Consider the following 25612-nt stretch of genomic DNA (forward strand, 5'->3'; position numbering starts at 1 on the left):
TGGTCGATATGAAAATATTGAATTGGGTAATCGAACATGTTTCCATTGTAAAAAAATAGTGGAGGATGAGATGCATGTACTTTTTCATTGTTCTTTAAATGTTAATATCAGGAAAAGTCTAATGGACATTTTAATTGAAACTCCAAATTGTCACAACATGTCAGATACTGAGAAACTAAAATACATATTTACAGATGAGAGGTTGCTTTATATATCAGCCAAATCCTGCTTTAGTATTCTCAAAGAAAGAAGGAATATTTTATATTCAAAATGAATTGTATACACTTAAGTTTTATGCTGTACATTTGTAACATAGTTTATAGACTAGTCTAGGTTTTAAAAACGATGTGGAATTCATTTGTTAGTCAATAATTGTTAATGTATATAAGTATGTAATTATATAGTCTCTTATAAATCATATTATGATTGGTCGCATACATGTAACTGTGCTTTTATATGTATTTTAATTGTATATGTATTGCGAATGAGACTCTAATAAAACATTGAATTGAATTGCATGTAAAGTATGGGGATTTTTAAATAATACCTTTTTCACTGATTTAGTACTCCAAATTAATTAATGTATGTTTTCAATTATGATATCGCACACGTCTATGTTTATATGACGACATTTGACATCGAAAACTTTTAACAGCCACCCTAATATAAATTTTCCAAGTAAAATAAAGTATGCGCTGGTCAAATTTCGTTTGCGGAAAGAGTCTGAATGTGCTATATGAAGGTGTTTTAAACCGTCGTTTAAACGCTTATATTGAATATCGACAGTTGATATATATTATTTGTCATGCGGGCTGTAGCTCGGGTTCTACATCCACTCGAAAACTGAAAACAATATTTAAATAGCTTACCCTTAGTATGCGTTTACAAAACATTTCTTCGTGTGAAAAAGTCTTATGCATGTGTGGTACAAATAATTTATTAAGTATGGTGTAAACGAGTTTGATCTTGCCAAATTGTTTGAAGGTGTCTACTGTCACACTCTGATAAAAACGTATTCATTTAAAATAGATTTTGAGTTTTATTAAATGTTCGAAATTTATCATATTAATTTGTATAATGATATCATTAATATATAATTTATTCCACAAATGCTAGAGAGCTGATCTGATTTACTATTCAGATAATTCAGAACGATTACAGACTATTAACAATACATAATATGCAATACGCGTGATTTGTTCATACACAATATATAAAGTTAAAAAGGATTAATTTTACTTAAAATCAATAGTGAATGTTTCACATAAAAGTAGCATTAAATGATATTCAGGTTACATTCATATATTCTGAATCTGCTATCTTATCTAATCTCTGAATCGTTTATATAGAAACAAAGAAGACGTCTGACCAAATTTCGACTTACTTAAGATCATCGTTATTATGCATGCCATAAAGTAAAGAATTCGTCAGGTGTAGTGTTCCGGATAACATAGTTCCGATGTAAATGCACATTGGTCACTATGAATATTTCAAAAGCAGTAATCAGAGTAGACTAGTAATGTCTATGCAGACAAAATACAGTTGTTGATCCGACCAACGTTTCGTTTTTCCAAGCGTAAATGTGGATCAACAAGAGATGTTTGTAAAGCATGTATGCTATTCCCCTAATGACATCAATTGACCACTCGCCAGCTGTCAACCAAACTCACGTTATAATCAGATTTCGTTCATTGAGGCCGCATGGACCACAAACAAAGACTGTCGGAGTAATGGAATAAGCGTTTTATAATAACACAACTTAGTGGGCGCAGCGATCGCGTATTTGGCGACTGGTCAATTGCACATCCCCCACATTCAATTGATCAATTAATTACTGGTGAAACTGGCTGTGACAGAGTTTTATATATCAACGCGATGCCGAAGGGAATAACATACTTAATCACATCTACTTCATGCAGTCCAAAACTATATTATGTCGTATTACAGACCCCTCCCACATACTTTGACCTTTAATTTTAATCGATTAACATCAACATTGATAAACCTCTTTATTTACTCTTAATTAAACATCATACATATTTTAATGATCGCAGGTTAAAGAATTATCAAGATATTGTACGGAAATGAGAAGGTCAAGTGTCATACCTTCCAACCGACCTATCAACCGGATGACAGGTGCAAAGCAATATGCATCCGTTTCTTTAAAACGTGAATACATATTTATTTACGTACACGTTTTGATATCGGTGTGATGTACTTATTTGTATGTTTTTATACTTTATAAATTGCAATCAATATAAAAGGATAGTAAGATACTGAATTTTATACTTAGCATTACGTGAAAACACAACTACTGATGGGCTTTGGAAGAAGTGTCGGTGTCCTATAATTTCCAAAATAACGTACAGTATTTAAAAGACTGTAGCATTACTTTATTTGTATAACCTATTGTACAAACTAAAACAAAATGTGTTTCTTCTTACGGCGTGGCTGATATATACCAGTTTGGACCTAGGTTGTGTTGTTTTTTTCTTGTTTCGGCGTGGCTGACATATGCAGCTTTTGACCTAGATTTTCCTTGTGGAGTTTTTATTCTTTCGTCTTGGATGACATATACGACGTTTGATCTAGAAATTCTTAAATAGCTACGAAGCGTAAAAAATGAAGTTTAATTTAATTGAATGCAAACATACAGAAATTGTTTCAAATCAACCGCTGCGGAATACACTTTTCATACTTGTTAACATAAGTGTTTAAATAATTAAAACAATTAAAAGTAAGACGCATATATGTGACAATAACGTTAGAACTTTACAAAACGCATGGAAAATATTGTGGCATATGTTTGGGATACTATTTGTTAATACAATACTATAAACAATAATTTTCAAAAGAAAATGTGTTGTCATCTTCCATAGCCAACATAAGCGGCACACGCCAATCGTACGCCTCCAATGAAAAGCGTTCCCTAATTGTTGAACACATAATAGTAAACTCATAAGGGATGTCGTAATAATGTTTAAATTGTGGTTGAGATCTAATTTGAATTATTCATTTCGGCTTTTCTTTTCAATTTATCAATATATATCGATTAATCTATAACTCACATCATTGTCAACACCTCTTAACAAATACACGTTATGAATTTATATCTCGTTACTTGAACATGCTATCCAAACTGTGTGAACAAATCCCGGATGCAATATCTGCATTATTTATGATTCGTTACGTACATAATTACGTTTAAATAAAATAGTTAGTTAAAGCCAAAGCAAGAACGACGTTGTTAAGTTCTATAGTATTATAAACATTTTGTTAAATCAATCAATACATGGATGAATAATTATGGATGTGCATTTTATTTCATTTGCGTATTGATGACATGAATTACGTTGTTTGGCATTGTAAAGGAATTTGCTACGTATTTAAATATCCGTAAATGAAGATCCATCGCAACCTCTGATGTCAAATTTCATAGCTATATACTCGTTCCAACCAGTTGGATTAATTCTGGCACACATGGCTAGCACAGGGCAAGGCAGTGTATTTGGTCTTATGAACATCAAGCCATCATATGCAGGAAAAATCTGCAACGATCACGAAATATAGAAAATTATGCAACATGAGAACGGTATCGTAAAGAATAAATGCATTTTATAAACGTATTCACAGTTTCACAGTAAAAGTTGTCATGGATAATTTTTATGCGTACGCGATGGGGTATTAAATGTCTGCCTTCATACAGGGAGGTCAAGGGTTATATACCCACTCTGTGAGCATAATCAAGATTTTCACAAACTATCCAAGAAACTTACTCAATCTCAGATAGACTACTTACCAATAAACACCAAGCTGAATATGAACATTTAAAAACAATTAAGCCAGGACTAAAAACAATGAACCGTGGTGGTAAGTACATAAAAGTACGTTTTATAATAGTAATGTATACACAGATGAATAGTAAACTGATAAATGTTTTTTTAAGGGCTGCTTGCCGGGACGCGATCATGCTGAACTGCACATAATTATATTCAACGCAATGAGTTAAGCTTTTATTACATTTCTAGATTGAATGTTGCGCTGTATACATATGTAACATTTTTATCTTAAATCAAAGAATTCACGTGTCGTTTATTTAAAACAATATGCCCTGTTAACCTATCAAGAGTTGAGTTGTTTTAACATTACATTTGTCATCTCCGTGTAAAACAAACACATGTTACCATTGGAGCACCATTCGTGTCCGTGTACGTGATGAAGGTCTTACAGTCTATGCTGTACAGGAAGCGGTAGTGCGTCACCCCCTGGTAATGAAGCTTCAACCAGTCAAAATAGCCCTGCGTTGAAATGCCGGTGATTATTTTCGGAACGGTGAAGTTAACCTTTAAAAACAAACTAATTATTTCTTGCGAATCAAATCTTAATGGCGTAGCTATTGCCTGCTTTATTTGATCCACCCCTACCACCATCGCCCCCCCCCTCTCGAAAAAAACACGCATTAAACCATGTACTGGTACCCCGCTGTGGTCACTGTACATCGACCCTGTCATAGGGGCCCAGTACAAAGGGGCAGAGGGCAAATTGATGTAAACAAACAGATGGTTTACAGACGATTAACATATTGAGTGGAATACAGCAAGAAGGGCTTAGAGCTGTATTCATTTAGCGTTATACATAAAAACATATAGATATTTATTCACTTGGATCTTTTGAATACACAATATAATTTTATTAAAATTAAATCATGTTATTAAATAAACATCGACATTAAGCTCGTTAAATTATTTTTATGTAATGCAGTATGACATATTTAAACATTCTCGCATTGCGTTTGCGACCTGGATGTTCTGATTTGTGTCGGCAACAGCTGGCTTCCATATCCCTGCTCTAAATGATGCTCCTCTTCCCTTTTCCTTTAAATAAAGGCGTGCCTGGTCAGCCTCAAACGTCATAGTCGGGTTCCTTGGGTCATACAGCAACTGCGACGATGCGGAAAATGTCGAGTCATCGTTGACCAAATATTCATCAGTGGTACACACTCTCGCTAAAATAAATGGCATCACTTTTAATTACAATGATTTCATTGTATCACAAACATCATTAACTTTAATTGAAAAGCATAAAAACCGTTCCGATTATTTATACAACGCTGTAAGTAAAATTATTGTTTTCTTTTTGTTAGTCATAGGCTTTTAGACCAATATAGCGAAAACCTTTTGTTACCTCAGAAATGTATGTCATATTAATTTAGAGATTTGTTTTACAGATCCAATACGTACATCCTTTATGGCATACGATGTTTGTGTCGTCCCATTTGCCTTTGTTACACACACTCATCTTACTTATGTCGAGACAATACGGAGCCTCGCACGTGGATTTTGCAGGGTAATTGTCAGACGAAATATTCCAATTGGTCGGTGCAAGCAATGCGTCACAGGTCTCTAAATAATGAATACAAATTGGTATTGCATATAGGTTGCCAATATTTACATTGCACTAACCTTTATACACAATGCATTAAAAAACCGTTGCGAAGAATAAGTACATTTCCATATTGTCGATTTTAATCAATTGAAGCGTACATCATGAAGCCAGTATCTATTTATACTTGAAACGTTTTCCCGAAAATTACCGGACTTAAAGCGATAATTTATATAGCCTTATCAACATAAATCAATAAAAGCATGTAATGAAGATATTTTTCATTGTTCATTATACGTATTTCAAGACTGTACGGTCTGGTTACCAAGGTGACAATGCAAATGATAGACTCCGCAACCACACTCAGTTAAATCCATGTATTTTGGTTCGTTCCATGTACGTAGTTTAAAAGTTTCGTAAGAGCCTTCGAAGAACACACGTTAAAGTTAATTGTTAAACTAAATCTTAGTCATATTTTGAATAATTAATAACGATTTACCTGAAGTCATATCGAAATGTAATGCCAAATTAATAAACTTTAATTATCTAAAACAAGAACCATTCTAATCAACTCAACTCAACTCAAACACTTTTATTGAAGTAAATACAGGCCACCGGCCCAAAAATACACAATATACACAAATTTTATACAATCACATAGTTGCCTTGTAACTATTTCTATCCATATTTAATTATACATTTTTAGATAAATACATAAATACATGCAAATTGATGTTGTTTCACATGTAGATATACATATAAATACAAAGTTATGAATTGATGTTGTTTAACAGATGGTATACAAAACTTGCGACTTTATGGATAATTTCATCATTATTTGATCCCATTAATGAATAAAAATCAGATATTGAACATCCCCCATGGTACCAATTAGAAAGATATTGGGTACGGATGTCTGTGTGTTTAAAACAATAGAAAAATGCATGAAATTCACAATCAATAACACGTATATTATTGTTATCCAGACAAAAATAACATAGTCTATCATCAAATGGGATATTTGATTGTCTACCAATCTCAATATTTAATTTGTGATTAGAACATCTAAATTTAGAAAATGCAATTTTATGTTTATATGGAATGTTTTCCAAGGTAAGATATCTTTCAGTATTTAGCATTGCTTTGTAATACATGTAATGGTGACAGCGAGAAGAATTATTTTTATCACTTTGCCAGTTTTGAGTATAACAATCAATAATACGTTGGCGAAAGTGTATAATGAAGAAATAAATATAATAAAACTGGTCGATATAAGTAGTGTGATATTTGGTTATATTCGCATATATATTCTGCACTATGTAAAATATAGGCTATTTGTTTCTTTTTTGTTGATTAATAAAAGAATAATTATTGCTTAGAGCATTAATGAAAGGATTACAGTGATAAATGAATTAAATTTAAATCATAATTAATTGTATACTTGTTTAAATAACGGTCAACTTAATTATCACAGATTAAAAAAAAATAAGCATTAAATATATCGGTAGGCTATACAAATGATCTTACTAATTGCCAAGAGTTTCCCATGCAACGTGTTAGGAAGATTAGTGTTTTCAAAGTTTATGAGTGTGTTCAATGTTGTGGTGGTCTTGTTAGTTGGGGGAAGCCAGAATACTCGGAGTTTTGTATGGTGATATGTTCACCATTCGTTGGGCACAATTAGAAATTATTTAAGTGTGAATCGACTATATAGCTCAAACGATTATGTTGAAATTACCGATTTCACAGTGTTCTCCGCGAAACATATCGGGGCAATGACACACGTCAGGTGATACACACGTTCCTCCATTCTGACATTCAGGCTTGCACTGGGCTGAAAGTTGTTGCAATGTACTAAATTCAAATCAATAACAACAAGAGTTCCGCGGTCGGAGATGACCGCATTGAAGCCGGATTTTTGATTTAAATGACAGGAAAGTACCTTTCGTGTTTTTGTCAATGCAATACTTAAATTACTGAAATATTGTTCAAAGGTCAAAATGAAATGTAAGTACTTTTCAAGGCATGAGCAAACCTTGTGTTATGTTTTGAATGCATGCATATACATGAACAACAATAACATTTAAGGTCACAAATATGAACTTGAATTGACAATTAGGAAAGTTTGATCTCAATTTTTTTATTAGCAAATTAGTAACATATTGTTTGAAGTTTCCATCAATTTCATTATCAAATGTAAGAAAATAAACTTAGATGAAATAATACTATTTATTGTTTTGCTTTCACATACCTACACAGAAATCCAGCATACCAAAGTATTAACAACTTTAACATATTTACATCCAAGGTCACAGTGACCTCGACCTTCAAATGAATGACCTTGAAATGACCAGTGGTCATCTAAGTGTGCTTGCAAACCTTTACGTCAAGTTTGAGATTCTAGGTCCAAGCATACCAAAGTTACAACAATTTTAACATTTTAACATTCAAGTTCACAGTGACCTTGACCTTCAAATGAATGACATTGAAATGAATGACCTTGAAATGACCAGTGGTCATCTAAGTGTGCTTGCAAACCTTTACGTCAAGTTTGAGATTCTAGGTCCAAGCATACCAAAGTTATAACAATTTTAACATTTTAACATTTAAGGTCACAGTGACCTTGACCTTCAAATGAATGACATTGAAATGACCAGTGGTCATCTTCTAGTACTGGCCAATCTTTATTTCAAGTTTGAAGACTCTAGGTACAAGCATACCAAAGTTATAACATGAAATAAGAACTTTAACATTTTTACATTCAAGGTCACAGTGACCTTGACCTTCAAATGAATGACCTTGAAATGTCCAGTGGTTACTTACTAGTTCTGGCCAACCTTCATGTCAAGTTTCAAGACTCTAGGTCCAAGCATACCAAAGTTATAACAACTTTAACATTTTTACATTCAAGGTCACAGTGACTTTGACCTTCAAATGAATGACCTTGAAATGTCCAGTGGTTACTTACTAGTTCTGGCCAACCTTCATGTCAAGTTTCAAGACTCTAGGTCCAAGCATACCAAAGTTATAACAACTTTAACATTTTTATATTGAAGGTCACAGTGACCTTCACCTTCAAATGAATGACCTTGAAATGACCAGTGGTCATCTGTTAATCCTGGCCAACCTTCATGTCAAGTTTGAAGACTCTAGGTCCAAGCATACCAAAGTTATACCATGAAATAAGAACTTTAACATTTTTACATTCAAGGTCACAGTGACCTTGACCTTCAAATGAATGACCTTGAAATGACCTGTGGTTACTAACTAGTTATGGCCAACCTTCATGTCAAGTTTCAAGACTCTAGGTCCAAGCATACCAAAGTTATAACAACTTTAACATTTTTTATATTGAAGGTCACAGTGACCTTGACCTTCAAATGAATGACCTTGAAATGACCAGTGGTCATCTGTTAATCCTGGCCAACCTTCATGTCAAGTTTGAAGACTCTAGGTCCAAGCATACCAAAGTTATACCATGAAATAAGAACTTTAACATTTTCGAGCACGCCGCCACCCCGCCCGCCCGCCCGCCCCCCCGCCCGCCCGACAACATCAATCTATAAGCCGAGATTTTTTCGAAAAAAATCCGGCTAAAAAAGTATCTCTTCTTGTAGGACAGAATAAAAAGATGTTTAAGAAATTAGTTAGTGTTTTAGTGTTTTAATAAAAGTATATAGTTCAAACGGCTGTCGTTGCGTTAAAGAATTTGAAACGAATTCAATAAAAGTCCTCATAGTATCGACTATATTATTCCAACGGTTATAGTGTAATTACCGATTCCACAGTGCTCTCCGCTTAATCTATCCGGACAGTTACACACGCCAGGGGATACACATGTTCTTCCGTTCTGACATTCAGGATTGCACAAGGCTAGAAGAAAGTTATCATAATGTACTATATTCAATTCAGTAACAATATTTTAGCACTTTTTGTTGGACACAATAAAAGATTATTCAGAATCTTTATCTAAACAAGTAGATAGATTAAACTGCTATCGTTTCGTTCACAATTTCGCAACGCTTTCCATGAAATCTCATATGGCACTGACACGTGTCAGTTAATAAATTCTTACATTCAAGTTCTTAAAGAACGACATGTACGTGGACTGTACATGAACTATATTATACTTGAGTTCAAACGTAATATGTTCATCTGTTTGATAGACATGTTCAATTATTAACAGACACATAAGAATTCGAATCAACACATATTTGCACCCATAAAAGATGTATTTAATCGGCTTATAATAAAAATGTTTTGTTTAAAATGGTTATGCAAATGTGCTACATATTGCGATATTCGTCGTTTGGTGGAGTAGTATTCGTCAATGTGCCATCTCTGCTTTAGTAACTGTTTTAATGTTTTCCTAAAACAAATTTAAAGAAGTTTTTTTTTATTTTCACAAAATCATACCCACTTGGCAGGGCATTGTCTAATGACCTCTCACGACAATTGCCAAATACCATACGATTTGTGTATATAAATAGTTGTTATGCTCCAATATTAACAATTCCTTGAATAAAGTAGATTTGTTATATTAATTTCCTCTAATGTTAATATGTTCTGTCTTTTAAGGAACCATCAGTCAACCAAAGCTTATTTCTACTTTTTTTAATCAGACAAAGCTTAAATATTTCAAAAGATCTTTTATAAAACATGTCTATGTATATTACGTATTTGACACTGTTTCCCGCTCGTTTGTTCCGGACATTTGCATTCATTATCTCGGATGCAGTGACCACCAAACTTGCAATAATCTGCTGGACACAAAACTGCAGAAAATACATCAAAAAGCATTGCGTAAGAGTTTTATTCCTTATTATCTCATTCATATCATACTAGTATATGTATATTATTTTAATTGATATTACAAGTATAAAGTAAAATTATTGGCATTATGGACCGGTGTGGCTCAATCTTATTGAAGGAATTCATCAGAGTCATGTAAAACGTAGACGTTGAGAAATTCCATGTCCATAATGAATTGTTTAGCATGTTTTCGTTGTTGTATAAGGTTTAAAATTCAAATATCTTGTTTGTATATTTATATGGTTGATTGCGAATATATGCCCGCCAATGACCTTTTCGGCATTCGGGGAATGACCCATTGTTTCCAAACTCCCACGTATCTACGCCGATGCGTTTCTTAGCAACCCATGATCCTTTGACACAGTCGAACATTCTTCTGTTTGGCTCAAAGTAAAACACGTCAGATGGTTCACAAATAAAGGTCAGAGATTGACCGTGCTGTATTTCATAGCGGTTAGCTGCGGAGATTGTTCGTCGTTCGCGCGGGTCAAACAGTGTCATGCCTTGTTGCACATTTGCTGGTACATGGCAGCCAACTAAATCGAATCAACAATTGCTTTGACTTTATACGAAAAAAGTATGTGTCTGTTTCGGGGGGGTCTGATTAAGCAAAGTGTATTTATAGTATCAGCACCTGTTTATAATACTACCGGTAGTTATACTTTTTTGCGTTGATATTGTTTTTTAGAAATCAGTATAGCTGGGTTGCTATTAGGTTTGGTTGCTTAATTATTGGGAAGAAAACGAAACAGAATAAAACTTATGTGCATACTTGGCTTGCATTCTACCTCTGTTCCCATGCACTGTAATCTACCGGATGTTTGATTGCACGAACACGAGTATCTCGTATACAGGATAGCATCCATTCCGTTCTTAAACGCAGGTTTGTAGTCTGTATTGCATGTCAAAGATTTACCACGATCTGTTATTAGTCCGTTGTCGATTGTTGTACACTTGTTGAGGCTATATGACGCATCAGGAGGCGACTTCATGTCTAAAAAATAAAACTCACATGATACCCTCATTATTAAGGCAACCGCTGAAACATTGTTCCAACCGTTGTCATTTAGACAATAACACACGGCCCTCGGGCCATTATGCGGTTAGGGCCGATTATAGAAGTCTTGCCCAGCTCTGCCGTATGCTATCGTGTAAAGTACATATCATACTATTTTGTTCCTTCGTTAAATATATTACTTGACCAGCTCTCCGTACTTTTATTTTCATTCAAATTAAATTTATGACATATCTCATGTGACGTAATTTCTGTGCCGAAACACACAAAGTTTTAGCTAGACTCTGGATTTGAGGGACAACAATTCGGACGTGGAGGGTGTTTATTTAACAGTCAAATATTTGTTTAAGCCTCGAACGAATCAAAAATGTATTTTGGTTTGTGTGTTTGACATGTATAATTGGAAGTCTTCGACAAGTCATTCGATTTCGTAAATCTTTTTTTTTTGTGCGAGTATTTAGCATTTTGTACGATCGTTTAAAAAGTGCGATTCAAAAGCATTTTAGATGAAGGGATGGCATTACAGAAAACGGAATAGCTCATCGTTGCTATTTAAATATTATAATCATCAGATTTAAGTTGTCATCGAAGTAAGTGTGTCTTTAACTATACATTTTGTTGTTTGACGAATCATGTTAAGGCTCAAATAGATATGATAGAGGCATCAATCTAATGTACAGAAGATTTTAACTTTAAATCGATATTTGTATTATCCAAATTGTGCGTTACATTTCATTATAATTGTGTTCGATTCTTCTGTTGAGTTGTGACTTAATTTTAATGATCACCGTCAGCTAAGACTGAATGTGGACGCCATTTTGTTCAGTATAAGCCGCGCGATCTCATTCTTTTCTGATCTGAAAAATCGGCTCGGCTTATATTGGCCAACTAGATACGAATAACGGCGCTCGCGACGTCATTTTGTTACTATTTATAGTAACGATATGTGATATTCAATTATATAATGTGAGGTGTTTTTTTTAATCTTTTCATTCTATGCTTAATTGTGAAATGTAGAGAAAATTAGAAAGACAAGGAATTGTACAGTGGCAAGCTAAAAAACCCGCAACGTTAAGCATTTCACCGAGAGGGCAGATATTTATTAAATATCGTAGAAAATGTGCCTCTTGATCAATAGCCATTTTCTAGTGATGTTGGTCTCATAATCATACACATGTAGCCATTATTATAGCACTAACCTATTTCACATGCCAACGTGTTCTTTGTGAATTCGCCATTAACGCACTCAGTGTATTCTTGCGATACGTTTTCACCGTCCGTTGTGTCCTTATCATAGAAAACCGAGTAGTCGTAATCATTATTCGGACACCTTACACGAAGTTTTGTACCATTGGCCACCTGCAAAATAAAGAGACGGCGTTAAAGGACGCTTTTTATCACAAAAAAATGAATATGACAGTTCGTTGTTGCCATAAATGAACGCGCATGGCGTAATCAACTACTATGGTAACGAAATACATGGTGATGTGTCCTGTGTCTTTTTTTAATTATAAATTTTACTTTAGTGTTTAATATTTTTATAAGATTTGCTTTATCAAAACTAAACGAATGTAAGCGTTTTTTCATGTTCCACAATGTACCTGTGTCCATCAAATTCTGTTTAGTTTAAATAAAACTTAACTCTGCGAATACGGAAAAGATTATAGTTCCGAAAATAAACATGCGAGGTAACAAGATTTGTCCATAATTATCATAACGTATCATAATTTAACGATCATTAATTAAGGTTTGAATGTTTTAAGTCCTTACACTCGACGTGCACGTACATTCAGTACATCTGTTCCGGTTTGTCAAGATGCTAGTTATTAAGCAAATCGCAATATCAATTGAGAGCATGGAACGACAGCTCTGCTAGATAAGTGTGTATTAATATAAATATGTCGACGACAAACAATACTTCTGACGACACTTTACTTGAAAGAAGGGCATTCTACATTATAGATTAAACAATGTCTATTTAAGTAGATATTCTGTCATAAATCCCACAAAGCGAACACAATTAAAAGTGACCAAAATAAATTGTATTTATACTAAATCTAAATATTTGTACATACATGCAATTTGATATAAGAAATAATTATAAGTTTGATTTAAATAAATTAGCACAAAGTCAGAAAGAAACAGGTGGGTATCGAACTCATGACACAAGAGCCAAGTATTTGAAGTTCAATGTTTTCGTTGCATATACATATCTTAAGAAATCTTGGTCGAAACTCATCTTATACAGCTTCGCCGAAAAACATACCGTTCCGGTTTGATTGGTGTTTGGCACAGGGGTCACCCTCCACATAGCCAATAGCTATTATTTTATATCCTTCACAAAATGATATTTTATACTGCAAATATGATAAATATGCTTGTAAATACTTATGATGCCATTAAACTTATCTTTATAGCTAATCAAAGACAAACACACAGCAGGGGATTTTCCAGGATTTCTGGTTAGGGGGGCGGGATATTGAAAGATTTGCTGGGGGGGGGGACACGGGGGCCGCTAGGTCCCCTGGCGGATGCAGGGCAAAGCTCTGCTAGGGGGTCCAGGGGGCGATGCCCACCGTAAGCTTCACGATTTTAGTGATTTTGAAGGCTTTGACAACCACTTCTCGAGCATGTCACGCCTTATACTTTCATCAAAGTACCTTCTTATAATGACAAAAAAAGTGCATGGTTTGTCGTTTAGGGGGTCCAGGGGGGGGCGAAGTCCCCCGGAAGCTTCACGATTTTAATGATTTTGAAGGCTTTGACAACCACTTCTCGAGCATGTCACGCCTTATATACTTTCATCAAAGTACCTTTTTATAATGCCTAAAAAGTGCATAGTTTATAGTTTGGGAGGGGGGGGGTCCAGGGGGGCGAAGCCCCCCAGAAGCTCCACGATTTTAGTTATTTTGAAGGCTTTGACAACCACTCCTCGAGCATGTCTCGCCTTTTATGCTTTCATCAAAGTACCTTCTAATAATGCCAAAAAATGCATAGTTTGTCGTTTAGGGGGTCCAGGTGGGCGAAGCCCCCCCCCCCCCTGAAGCTTCACGATTTTAATGATTTTGAAGGCTTTGACAACCACTTCTCGAGCATGTCACGCCTTATATACTTTCATCAAAGTACCTTCTTATAATGCCAAAAAAATGCATAGTTTATAGTTTTGGGGGCCCAGGGGGGCGAAGCTCCCCGGAAGCTTCACGATTTTAGTGATTTTGGAGGCTTTGACAAGTTTAAATAGGTGATTTAGATGTAGAGGTAAAAACATCGAATTGACTTTACTTTGGAGATTTTAGGGGGGGGGGCGTACGCCGCGTCCGCCCCCCCCTGGATCCGCATATGCACAGAACGAATGAGATGTAAACTGCAAGTCAGACAGTATCTTTTTGTATTATACTTATAGAAGTATTATCTTGGGTCGACTTCATTTAATCACACTCTACGAAAGTAGAGATGATTCAGTTAGTGATTGGACACAAGTTAATGCCGATAGCGAGATATTAAAATGCGTTTCAATAATGCATAAGTATGCCTGCTGTAACATGCGTATTTTATAGCATTTTGACTTCAGTATATATTCTTTAAGAAAATAAAAACTTGCCGTTTCCCTCTCAGACATCTGCGTGTTGGTCAACATGTGCCAGTAGGTCACATTTCGTCCAGCCTCCAAAGTACAGCTTCCTGTTTCTGAAAGCAAAGTCATTGCTTATTCTTAATGCACACGTATATCGTGAGTTATGTCCATATGACATTTATTTAGTAATAATTTCATTTTAGAAATATTATTCGACGAATAAGTATTGTTTCTCTCAGCTCATATTACGTGATTTGGGAAATACATAGATCACTACTTTATTCGGATGAATCAAAATGAAGAAACGTACCAAGGGTATCAGTCCAAACAGAATAAACGCATAAGCAAAGACACAAAAAAATCGTTAACAACATCGTTTATAAATTCCCATGTGTCTATGTCGGTCGCATTCTTTCTAGAAACACTTGTGTTGCTATATCCTGACCCAAATAGTCTCTTTGTCGAGCGTTTATCGAGGATTGTTTAGTGCTTCTTAACACTGAACACATATCAAATGCAATATTACGGATCAACCTCCGCGCAGAAATTTGACTTGAACCAACAAAGCTGGATCAAATCCCTGCCTTCATAACCAACCTCGTGATGATAGCCCTGCCACGTGGTACAATAATTTTACCTTTATTTTTTTTTTATTTAGGTTATTAATTTTTTTATAATGATCTAAACTAATACACTATTTTTAAAATATTAAAGAAAATGATACTACTTTGCATAATATTATACTTAAACCAAAAAAATAAAATTTAGTAGGATTTTCTTGCGATGGCAAAAATTGAATGGGAGAGCAAGGAACGACAAATCTGCGTGGGGATTAATTACGGATATAGCAATTAATTATTTCGCGTTGTATAAATACCGTTAGGTCACTACGTTTTGTCATCTCTATATGGATGCGTAAGCGCACTTTCCGAAGGTACATACACTATGATAAATCCGCGGAAGAATGAAATTACATGTATTTAAATAAATAACATGAAGAAATGAGAAGCTTGTTAATAATTTCTGATTTATTATTGCATTACATAGCGAAACATAGCTACAACAATGTAAAGTGAACATGTTATTAACATACATTTGTAAAAGTTTAATTGAACACTACAAAAGAACATTCAGTATTTAAAAACGACAAATTATAAATAATCTCTTGTAACTTCATCATGATTCAAAAGTTTAAAAGCATTAAGACGGCTAAAATCTAGGGGAGCTTTGCTCTGGGAAACATGGTTTAATGTATATTTTGTGTTTGTTTTGAATTACCAGATTACCTGTGCAGTCAGCACTTATCAGGGGGAAACTGTCTGCCTTTATTGTATTTTTTGCTTTAAGGAAGTCTCTTCTCGGGGAAAATTTAGTTAATACAAAAGTGTCGCCCCTGATTAGCTTGTGAGAACTACACAGCCTCATCTGGGACAACACTATGTACATGCATTAAACCTCCTTTTCCCAGAGCGAGGCTTAAGTTTTTATTAAATGATTTATTTATTCTTCTCATTTCAAATCTTTTTAAGAAACACTCAATAAAACATGTTTATTTGATAACAGGTGCAGGAAAATGTGCATTGCACCTGAAACGTACATAAAACTTCATTTTGTTTCCGCTCATTGCACAGTGCGATCTCATTTTTAGACGGGAAAATACTTGTCGGTGATGCGAGTGGAAGAACGAGACGGCAATTAAATGTGTTTTTAGTACTTACATGCAGAAATGTGTCAGTAGAAAGTGTATATACCTCATTTCTAGATGATATTTACTAAGAAAAATAGCAAATATAGATATATGGGTAATCTGTGAAAAGGGCCCTTTGACAAGTCCTAAAAGACAATCATTTATTTTAATCTAAAATATACACTGCTATTAAATAATAAATGACGAGTCACTGATGGCTGTCCTAAACTTTAAAAAAAAATGATTCAAGCAAAACACCATACCACAATTTTACAATCAAATAAATCCAACAGCAATTTACCTCGAATACTCATTTCTTTTCCTACTTTCGTTTTGATATACTCGCGAAACAAAAATCTATGCAGACGTAAACTAAGACGCAATCCGTTCAGATATCTATAATAATAAACTTTCAAAACAAGGTTGCACTTGTATAACGTTAAGGCAGATATCACAACGATAACTTCGATAACCATGAAATACTGAACTTTAAAGTGTACCGTACCGAATTTACATCATGACCTAATAAAATATATGGATAATATGTTTACAAGGGAAACAACTGTGCTATTGAAAATATTAAAAACGTCACAATATACTAAAAGATTTCCTTAACAATTTCGAGGTTAAAGCAATAACGTCAATAACAAAACGTCATTTTTTGCGTATCGACACCCTCATAAATATGCATTTTCGTAAAGAACATTACGAGCCGAATCGAATTAAACTTCAAAGATAGGTCATGTAGTATGTAAGAAAGAACTCGACGCGAATCAACGGTTAATGTTTTACGGCCATCTTTTTACCGGCTTCTCTCCTGTTGATGAGGGTTTCCCGCCAACTGTCAACGTCTAATGTAGTCTCCAACTTGAAAGCAATACAGTGAAATTTTAGTACACAACAATGTATTTATATTTATTCTTTCGACAATTGCAATTAAAACAAATATGCCATGCAACTTGTAAGAAAATTATACACTTGGAGACTTTTCTAACGCATCACTTAATCATATCGATATAGCTCCCTTATTTTTGAACGGCTTGTGTTGAAATTTGAACCAAGAATAACACATATCAGATAATCGCTGAAAATTTAATTGAAATTGAAAAATAACAAAATATAAAACTTAACCAATTAAAAACGTCACTTCAAAAGTCATATTCGCAAACTCGTTGAACGTTTAATAATAACAATGTGAAAAGTAAAACGCATACACTTACAAATCGTAATAACTGACCGGCTTGCAACATTCCGATTGAGCCGTTTTGCTCCTGAATATTCATACGAGCCATGTTGTTTTTCTTTAATTAATGTTATGTTTTTTCTGGTGTAAAAACTTACCTATAATTATGAAATTGCAATTAAATTGGAATAACATGTTTATCGCCTTTTACTACACTTGGTGATTTTTCTAGCGCAACACTTTTAAAACTTACCTATCTCAGTAATGAGTAAATATTATTATTTAAAATTGCACATGTGATCATTTGACAACAATATTTGCAAGCTTACGATCAAATCATTCATCCGTAACCATCGGACGCTTTTTAAAAAGATAGTGGGAAAGGTAGCCTGTGAAATGCAAAGTGCGCGATTGCGCTCCTGAATATTCATACGACCTTTATTGTTTTGTAAATTAATTTTATGTTTTCCTTTTGTCTGAACCCACCTATAATAATTACATTGAAATAAAACTAGAATTAAATCGCGTTTCACCATTTCCACGTCTAAAAATATGGAATCACACCTACCCCACGTGCTAAAGCGTCCAATCGTCACGAATGAATGATTTTATCGTGAGCTTGCAAAGAATGTAGTCAAATGATCGTATGTAAAATTTTAAATCAATATCTTAACTCATAACTGAGATATTCAAGTTTGAAAAGTGATGCGTTAGAAAAGTCCCCAAGTGTACTCGAACAAATACAGATACAATCAGAAAACAGGAATGCGGCAGGGCGATTTCGACAAAAGCACAATTCTTCTGTTAACATATCCACCAAATTCATATTTAAACAAAGTGCCGATGCAAACATGTTGCAGACAAAAATAGGATACGAGAAATAAAGGAAACGTAGTAATTTCTAAATGGCGTTTAGACCTAACGAGAAAAGGAGACCTCGAGAAAAAAATATTTCAACCACTGAAGGATACGCAATAATTTAGGGGAATGAAACGATCATCACAATCTGCGAGCAGAGTTGTTGTTTTATGCTGCTGAATGGAATCTATCAGTCGCGAAGTAAATTGCTGTGATCTGGGAAGATTCAATGGAGCACAACAATATATTGTTGATCAAGCAATGGCAGTGTTGATTTCAATTATTTAAACCACGAAGATTGTTTTTGCATTAAGGTATGCAATTAAATTTGTTTAATTGCATATTCGCTCCAGTTTTTAAACATGGGTATGAGATCAAAAATGTTGATAATATTGACGGTATCGAGCTAAAAAGTAAAATTGATACTTAATCTTAAATCAGGTGCACCAATTTTGGTTGATGAACCTAGTGTCGTTTCACGTTGTTTTCAAATAAGAAGCAAAGTGAGTGCAATTATAAATTGTTTCAGGATAAACTTTGTTCATAGTTTCATAGTTTGTCCAACTATGAAAATATGTTTTATGGGCTAAAGTGCATGTATGTTCATAAGGGTCTTAACAATTTAGAATATTTCGATTATTAGTATGGACCAGAATACTAGATATATAGCTGACTTCAAGACATTAATGGAGGATAAGGTAAAATAAAAATATATTAAAAAATCGTACCTTGTAGCACTTGATGAACCTAGAAAATGTTGAAATTGCGGAATTAATCAACGTGATTTTGAATATGAGACTTATTTTAGTATTGTGCCTCATGGCCTTGCAAATGCATTGTTAAAATTTCACTACAAACATCATTAAAATCCTTTATGAAAGAGGAAGATTTCATAATGTAGGAAATGAGCAACACATATGTCATGAATTTAAACAAAATGAGGATGATGATGATAAAAAATACATACCGAAAATTGTCGGTCGTTGTAAATCTTGCAAAACTTATTAGCAGTGCAAAACATGTGATCTTTAGCTTTATTTTGCTAAAAGGAACTTGATGCTTATATATATATATATATATATATATATATATATATATATATATATATATATATAAATATATATATATATATATATATATATATATTTCTATTCATTTTCCAATAATGTTAGCTTTCTTTTATTTCACGAAGCAATGTTTCTGGGTATATTGAGGACAAATGTTCAAAGAAGTAATTTTACCTTTAAATACTTAGCAAAGAATGTGCACAGCAGCACGGAAGACAAGTGCAAGCAATTTTATATGTTGATAATTAACAAAATTATTTACAGCAGCACTATTACATGTGAATGTTGATTCCAAGTTTCACGGCAACAAAGTCAAATGTGAATATTTTGCACAGATCTTAACAGTAGAAATGGTATGTGTGTTGGATAGAAGGAAGAATTTTCGGTCAGAAACCTTAATTGGACCGGCAATAATGTAGGCTGGATATGAAAGTTGTACCAGTCTTCGTGTGGTGTGTCTATACCAAGTTCAAATCTAGCTCAAAAGCGTCGAAAACCAATGTGACCTGGTTAAATAATAGAATAACCCTCTTATCATTGTCAAGGCCTCATTTATTAATCAAACTTAATGAAAGTGTTTAGAATGTTCGTCTCAACCGTATCTAAGGTAAGTTCGATTATGGGTCATGTGCGTCCAAACACAAGGCCGCAAGGACAAATCTAAGGAAAAAACTGGTTATCAATGTAATGGCCACAGTTATGATTTAAGTATTTCAATTTGGTCAGAATGTTCATCTTGACCATATTTCGCCCACTTTGAATCAAGGTCTAGTACATTACTCTTGAAGCGTCATTTATGACTTAACCTTGAGAAAACTTGGTCGGACTGTTTTTCCCGACATTATCTAAGTGATTTTCAGTTTTTGTGCATCAATACATTAGGTTACCATGTCAAACCTTAGAATAAAACCTGGTAACCACGTAACATTTAAGGCTCAATCTAAATAAGACTTGGTCAAACCTATTAACAATGTCTTAACGATGTCATTTTGTTTCCTTGAACTCAGGTGAGCGCTTTATGGGCCTCATGGCTCTTATGTTTTATATAATTTTTATATTGCTGAATTACGTATTCCTTTCAATAACATAAGAACACTTAAAATCATGATAAGGAACTTTGATTTCTAATTCGGGTAATGAATCAATTTGCTGTATTTTGTGTAAAAGCATTCAGTTAAGACATAATTTTCTTCACGATGAAACAGTAAACAATTATGAAAGGTACTACTTCAGAATAAAACGTACCCAACCCTTTTTCCATCTTTCTTACATACCAATCTGTAACAATTTGTGTTTACTCATCAATGTACTGGTAACTGGATAGTGCATAGTCATAGCTGAATTCAATTTTGGAAACTGATTGGTCATCGCGTACCTGTGGGAATACTTCAGACATATGGTTAGGTGATAGTTAAACCGATATTAAAATATAACAATTAGAACAATTTGACAGTGTGGTTGAATTAAATGGTCACAAAACTGTTTTATCACTGGCGTTAAAATCAGGATGATCGAATTAAATGGTGACACAATTGGTTTATCACTGAGGTTAAAATCAGGATAATATAATCAACTGGTAACAAAACTGCTCTGTTATTGTGTTGGAGTGTGGGAATAGTCCAAGTTGTTAACTTGCTAAAACATTTGAAACGGTTCTCACGTTTTTGGAACATGTATAAAAAGCTGTAAAAATTTGATATGGGGAGCCACTTCGGTAGCGAATCGCACAAAATACTTTTAAGGCTTCATGGGAAAGTGCTAAAGACGGACATTTACTTGTTGGACGGATTATATTTGTGTTGGATTATCTTGCTTCTATCTTGTTTCAATTATTTAATAAGAAATATATACAGAATAATGTCAATCTATACGATCATTTAACCAAGAATAAAAGTTAATATATTGTAGAAAAGGACGTGTTGCCTTCTTTCGCAAACTGATGAGTAGTTAAACGAATCTGGAACTTTTAAGTCAAAACAAAAAACAATTACACAACGCGACTGAAACGAACCATAGAACACTTTTAAATACACCTTAAAGGGTAGATCAACAACAAAGTACCACAAATCTTTTTGCGTTTACCATTTTGTAATCCCTTTGACCGACGTAATTGTTTTCCCAATCGGAAAGACAATTACCAAAAATAATAGATTGCCATTTTTGGGGAATCCTAAAAATATTCCGTTTGGGAAATATACCCCCACATAATTTATACATTATTTATTAACATAAACACGTCTAAAATTTAATATAATTAATGTCTTTGTGTCATTTAACATAAGGATTTCAGCATGAGATAAATACAAGTTTGGCAAATAGGGGCATTTGGAGTTCTTACACTTTTACTGAGGACTACTTTAGTGGTCACGCGGTTAGTCCAGCTGTTCTATTCAAGCTGGATTTTATTGTTGTTGCGAACTGTATACATTCTGGTTGACGATAAAGCACTAAATGTCCTATTCTGTAACTTTGGTATCAAAACACTCTACCGCTCCACTCTTTGTGGAAACGGCGTCGCATAGTTAAGACAAACTTAAATAACTTCAGCAAATGCACGTATGGGAAATGAATTGCAGTTGAAAATATGGCAGCGAAATTGCATTTTAATTTCTTAGAAAATCTATAAATTGTTTCATTTAGCAACAAGTGATACTGATCATTAATGGTTACATAATAATTATGTTTTGTTGCCTGATTTATGTCTTGAAGATTTATCACTAAGTATAAGATCGCATTATATACTGTCGGATGTAAACGTATACTGTCCTCTGGTAGTATTGTAGTATTAGCAAATTGAATAGCACCTTATGCTAATGAATATACATTCGGTTATAACAATTATTTGAGCAAAGATGACAATGTGTGATCTAAACTTATAATATTTTGTATGCGAAATAAGTGATAATATTACATTTCTTCGTTCTTCGCTTTTTTTCGAAGAGAAATGTTACTTATTAACTCGTCCATCATCAAGAGGCGGTACGGTAAACTATTTTCATTTGATAAAATTTACATATTTAAGACCAGGCGTATTGCAATTCTTTAAAGCCTTGTTTTGATAATGCCAAACCTCTTGTGTAAGTAAGTGAACATTAAAGTCTAGATCGTAAAAAAATATCAGACAGGAGAAAATTATATAAACTTCCGGAAGCTTCAGAGATAATTATGAAAAGCTGTCAAATAGATGTAAGGACATAATTTGTTTGCTTCGGAATGCTAGTTTTTTTCTTTTATTCAATATAAAACATACAATGTATACATGTATATGATCACAAAAGCAGGATGATCATCATCAAGCAGCAATTATATTCAAACATATTATACAAGATATGCTTGTATATACATGTGTTTGACCTTTTTTTTTCTTTAGATTTCAAAATTATGTATGTGTATTTGTTTAGCTTTGGTTGTCTGTGATAGATGAAAAGCAAACAGAATAAGTATATTAAAAGATGAATTGCATAAAGTGGTTAGAAACTACTGGATTTGATTATAAAAGTTTAATATGTTTCCATTGATGTTTAAATATATGAAGTGTATCTTTTTTTCAATTTAATCTTAAGTTTGAAATAATGTATAAAATACTTCATAGTAGGTGTTTGTTTTCTATAGTTCATGCTGAATACGACATATTTCATTGATATATTATATTGTAATCCACAGCTTTATTAACCTCTGGTATTTTGAAGGTATTTAGCACATAACTGATGCTTAAGGGAGAACATTTAATAGCTCATTGTTGTAGAAAGGTTGTCAATTTGTTCCATGGTTCCATAGAGATTGAGTATGTTTAGACTCCTAGAAAGGGGTGTTCTATTGTTACATGTGCAACATAGATTTGTGTTAGATAGGATGCATTTAAAAAGATGTTCATTTTTACCTGTGATTCTCTGGATGTTTTTATATTGAACATTTCTCAGTGTGCTATCAATAGAATCTTTATATGGCATGATAAATATGTGTTTCCATTTAAATTATTTTTCTCAAATACGAATTTGGTATTAAGTTTTAGTTGTGGAGGTTTTTGCAGGGTTTTTGATTTGTAGTGTGTAAACTATTTTATTTGTTGTGATATTTTTTGCAATTATTTTGTTCTGCAATGTGCTAGTTAATATTGATTTGTTTAAATTATTAGATTGCGTGTTTGGATCTCTTCGCTGTGATGCTTAACAATAAACAGATCAAAACCTTCCTGTGTTGGTTTTTGGTAAACTATTATGCATATTCATAACTTCCGTGTTGCTGTATTTGTTGTATTATTATTGAAGAAACAATTAAAGCTTCAATAAATGGGTGTTAACCACAATGCTATCAGGGTATAACATCACAAACCATCGTGTAGAATACTTAACAATGCATAGCAGCAGATTTTTTAATTGATAGGTCCTTATTGGAATCAAATATAACACTAATGAGTAGATTGGTTTAGAGCCCTCTTTCCTTTTTTCCAAGTTTAAGGCCAAACTTGAAGTTCAAAAGTTTAATCTAGAACCTGCATGCCAAATAATGGCATATCCGGTCGCTATGTGAATTGAACATGCATAGACAGGTTTGCTTATGACAAATGATCACCCATGTGTGATTCTCGTGCAAAACAAACACGCGACTACATGAAAGACAAATGTTAAACCCCGTTCAAGGTCACAATATTAATATTAAAATTCTTTCTATAAATAGACCTTGTCAATTGTGTGTTGAAGTGAAGACAAGAACTTCTTGTAATTTGGCAAAATATTAACTAATATTAGTCGGTATGTGGAGTACCAAAAAAATTTGAAAAATCTCCAACAGGTCATACTGAAGGATCAGAGGTAAGACATAAGCATGATTTTCTTTTGTTATTGATTGATCCCAATAAATACTTCTTTTTTTAACAACTTACAGTAAAAAAACACATTTACACAATTGTAAATTGACTCATAATTGCAGGGAGAGTTACCTTCCTCCCCCCTCCCAATCAGGTAAAGGCTTTCAAAACATTTTGACAGTTATAGTAGTTTTATCCTTAAACAGTTACTTATCAACAAGAAAGCTTTAAAAGATCATGAAATTTAGTAATTTAAATACGGTCACTCTACCCATGTAAACAAGACGCAGCAGATAAAGAAGTATTTAATCAAATTGCTTATGAATATTGAAAGTATCTATTTAAAGCAGGGGTGTCTGGTTCAATCCTTCAAATTCAAATTGTACTATCATAATTTTGGGATTTCTAATGTGTTGTAATGGTTTCAAATTTAAACACTAAAGGTCATGAACACATATAAACATGTCAAATATATTTATTGGGACTTCCTTGCTTAACATATAAAATATAAAGAAAGTATGAGCATCATATTTACAACAAAAGGAAAAAAATAACTGACTAAAACGTAATCTATGGGATCCATAGTTTTCATGTATAATACCCTTTTTGTAAAAAGTATATTTAAGTCGCATTAAATGCAGCGGTTGGCACTGTATTTAATGCACATAAAATGCATATTTAATACAGCTGTGTACTTGTTCTAACTCTTTTTCTGCAATTTTATAAAAACGTATTTCAATACACTTTACAATAAAAAGATGTCGTCCATGATAAGCATGTGGGGATTGCTTATGCTAAATTGGGAGGACAATTTGCGCACAGTATTGAACCCCGTTCACTTAGAGCGAGGCTTGTATATAGTAGAGCCACCAAGATCTCAACGAGACTAAACTATGTCTATGGAAGTCACATATAATCGGTAATTGTAGGAATGTATGCATCCAAACACATCAGTCGCAATGCTTGATCACAAACAAATGTAACAAAGCCTTTTTTTTTCAAAGTCCAGCAGTAATTACGGAATTTAATGATAAATGCACTTCATATGTAATTGTTCATCATAAATAATGATGCATGCCTTTTCTAATGTTTCTTTGCGATCTATCTCTCTGCGCAAAGGTGGCTGTACGCTGCAGGTCCACCTGATAATCGTAGAGCTTCCCGTGCATAGTAATCTTCTTCGTCAAAATCTAGTGCCTGGGGCCGTTTTGTAGTGGGCAGGACAGC

At 33.7% G+C, this 25612-nt stretch overlaps 1 protein-coding gene across 2 annotated transcripts in view; it reads right to left on the reverse strand.

Annotated features, from left to right (window-relative positions):
* Nucleotides 1-25612, reverse strand: part of LOC127836897 (neurogenic locus notch homolog protein 1-like) — a 94576-nt gene that overhangs the window by 53316 nt on the left and 15648 nt on the right. The window contains exons 1-2 of one of the 2 annotated variants that reach the window (XM_052363544.1): nucleotides 10467-10587; nucleotides 10059-10157 (exon numbers count right to left, since the gene is read on the reverse strand). The exons of the other annotated variant lie outside the window; for it this stretch is intronic. Of the exons in view, the coding sequence (XP_052219504.1) occupies nucleotides 10059-10157; nucleotides 10467-10566 (199 nt within the window). The 5' untranslated portion in view covers nucleotides 10567-10587. Of the gene's footprint in view, nucleotides 1-10058; nucleotides 10158-10466; nucleotides 10588-25612 lie in introns of those variants that run through there. 2 annotated transcript variants of the gene reach the window in all.

The sequence above is a fragment of the Dreissena polymorpha genome, chromosome 7 (assembly GCF_020536995.1).
Source record: "Dreissena polymorpha isolate Duluth1 chromosome 7, UMN_Dpol_1.0, whole genome shotgun sequence".
NCBI classification, from domain to species: domain Eukaryota; kingdom Metazoa; phylum Mollusca; class Bivalvia; order Myida; family Dreissenidae; genus Dreissena; species Dreissena polymorpha.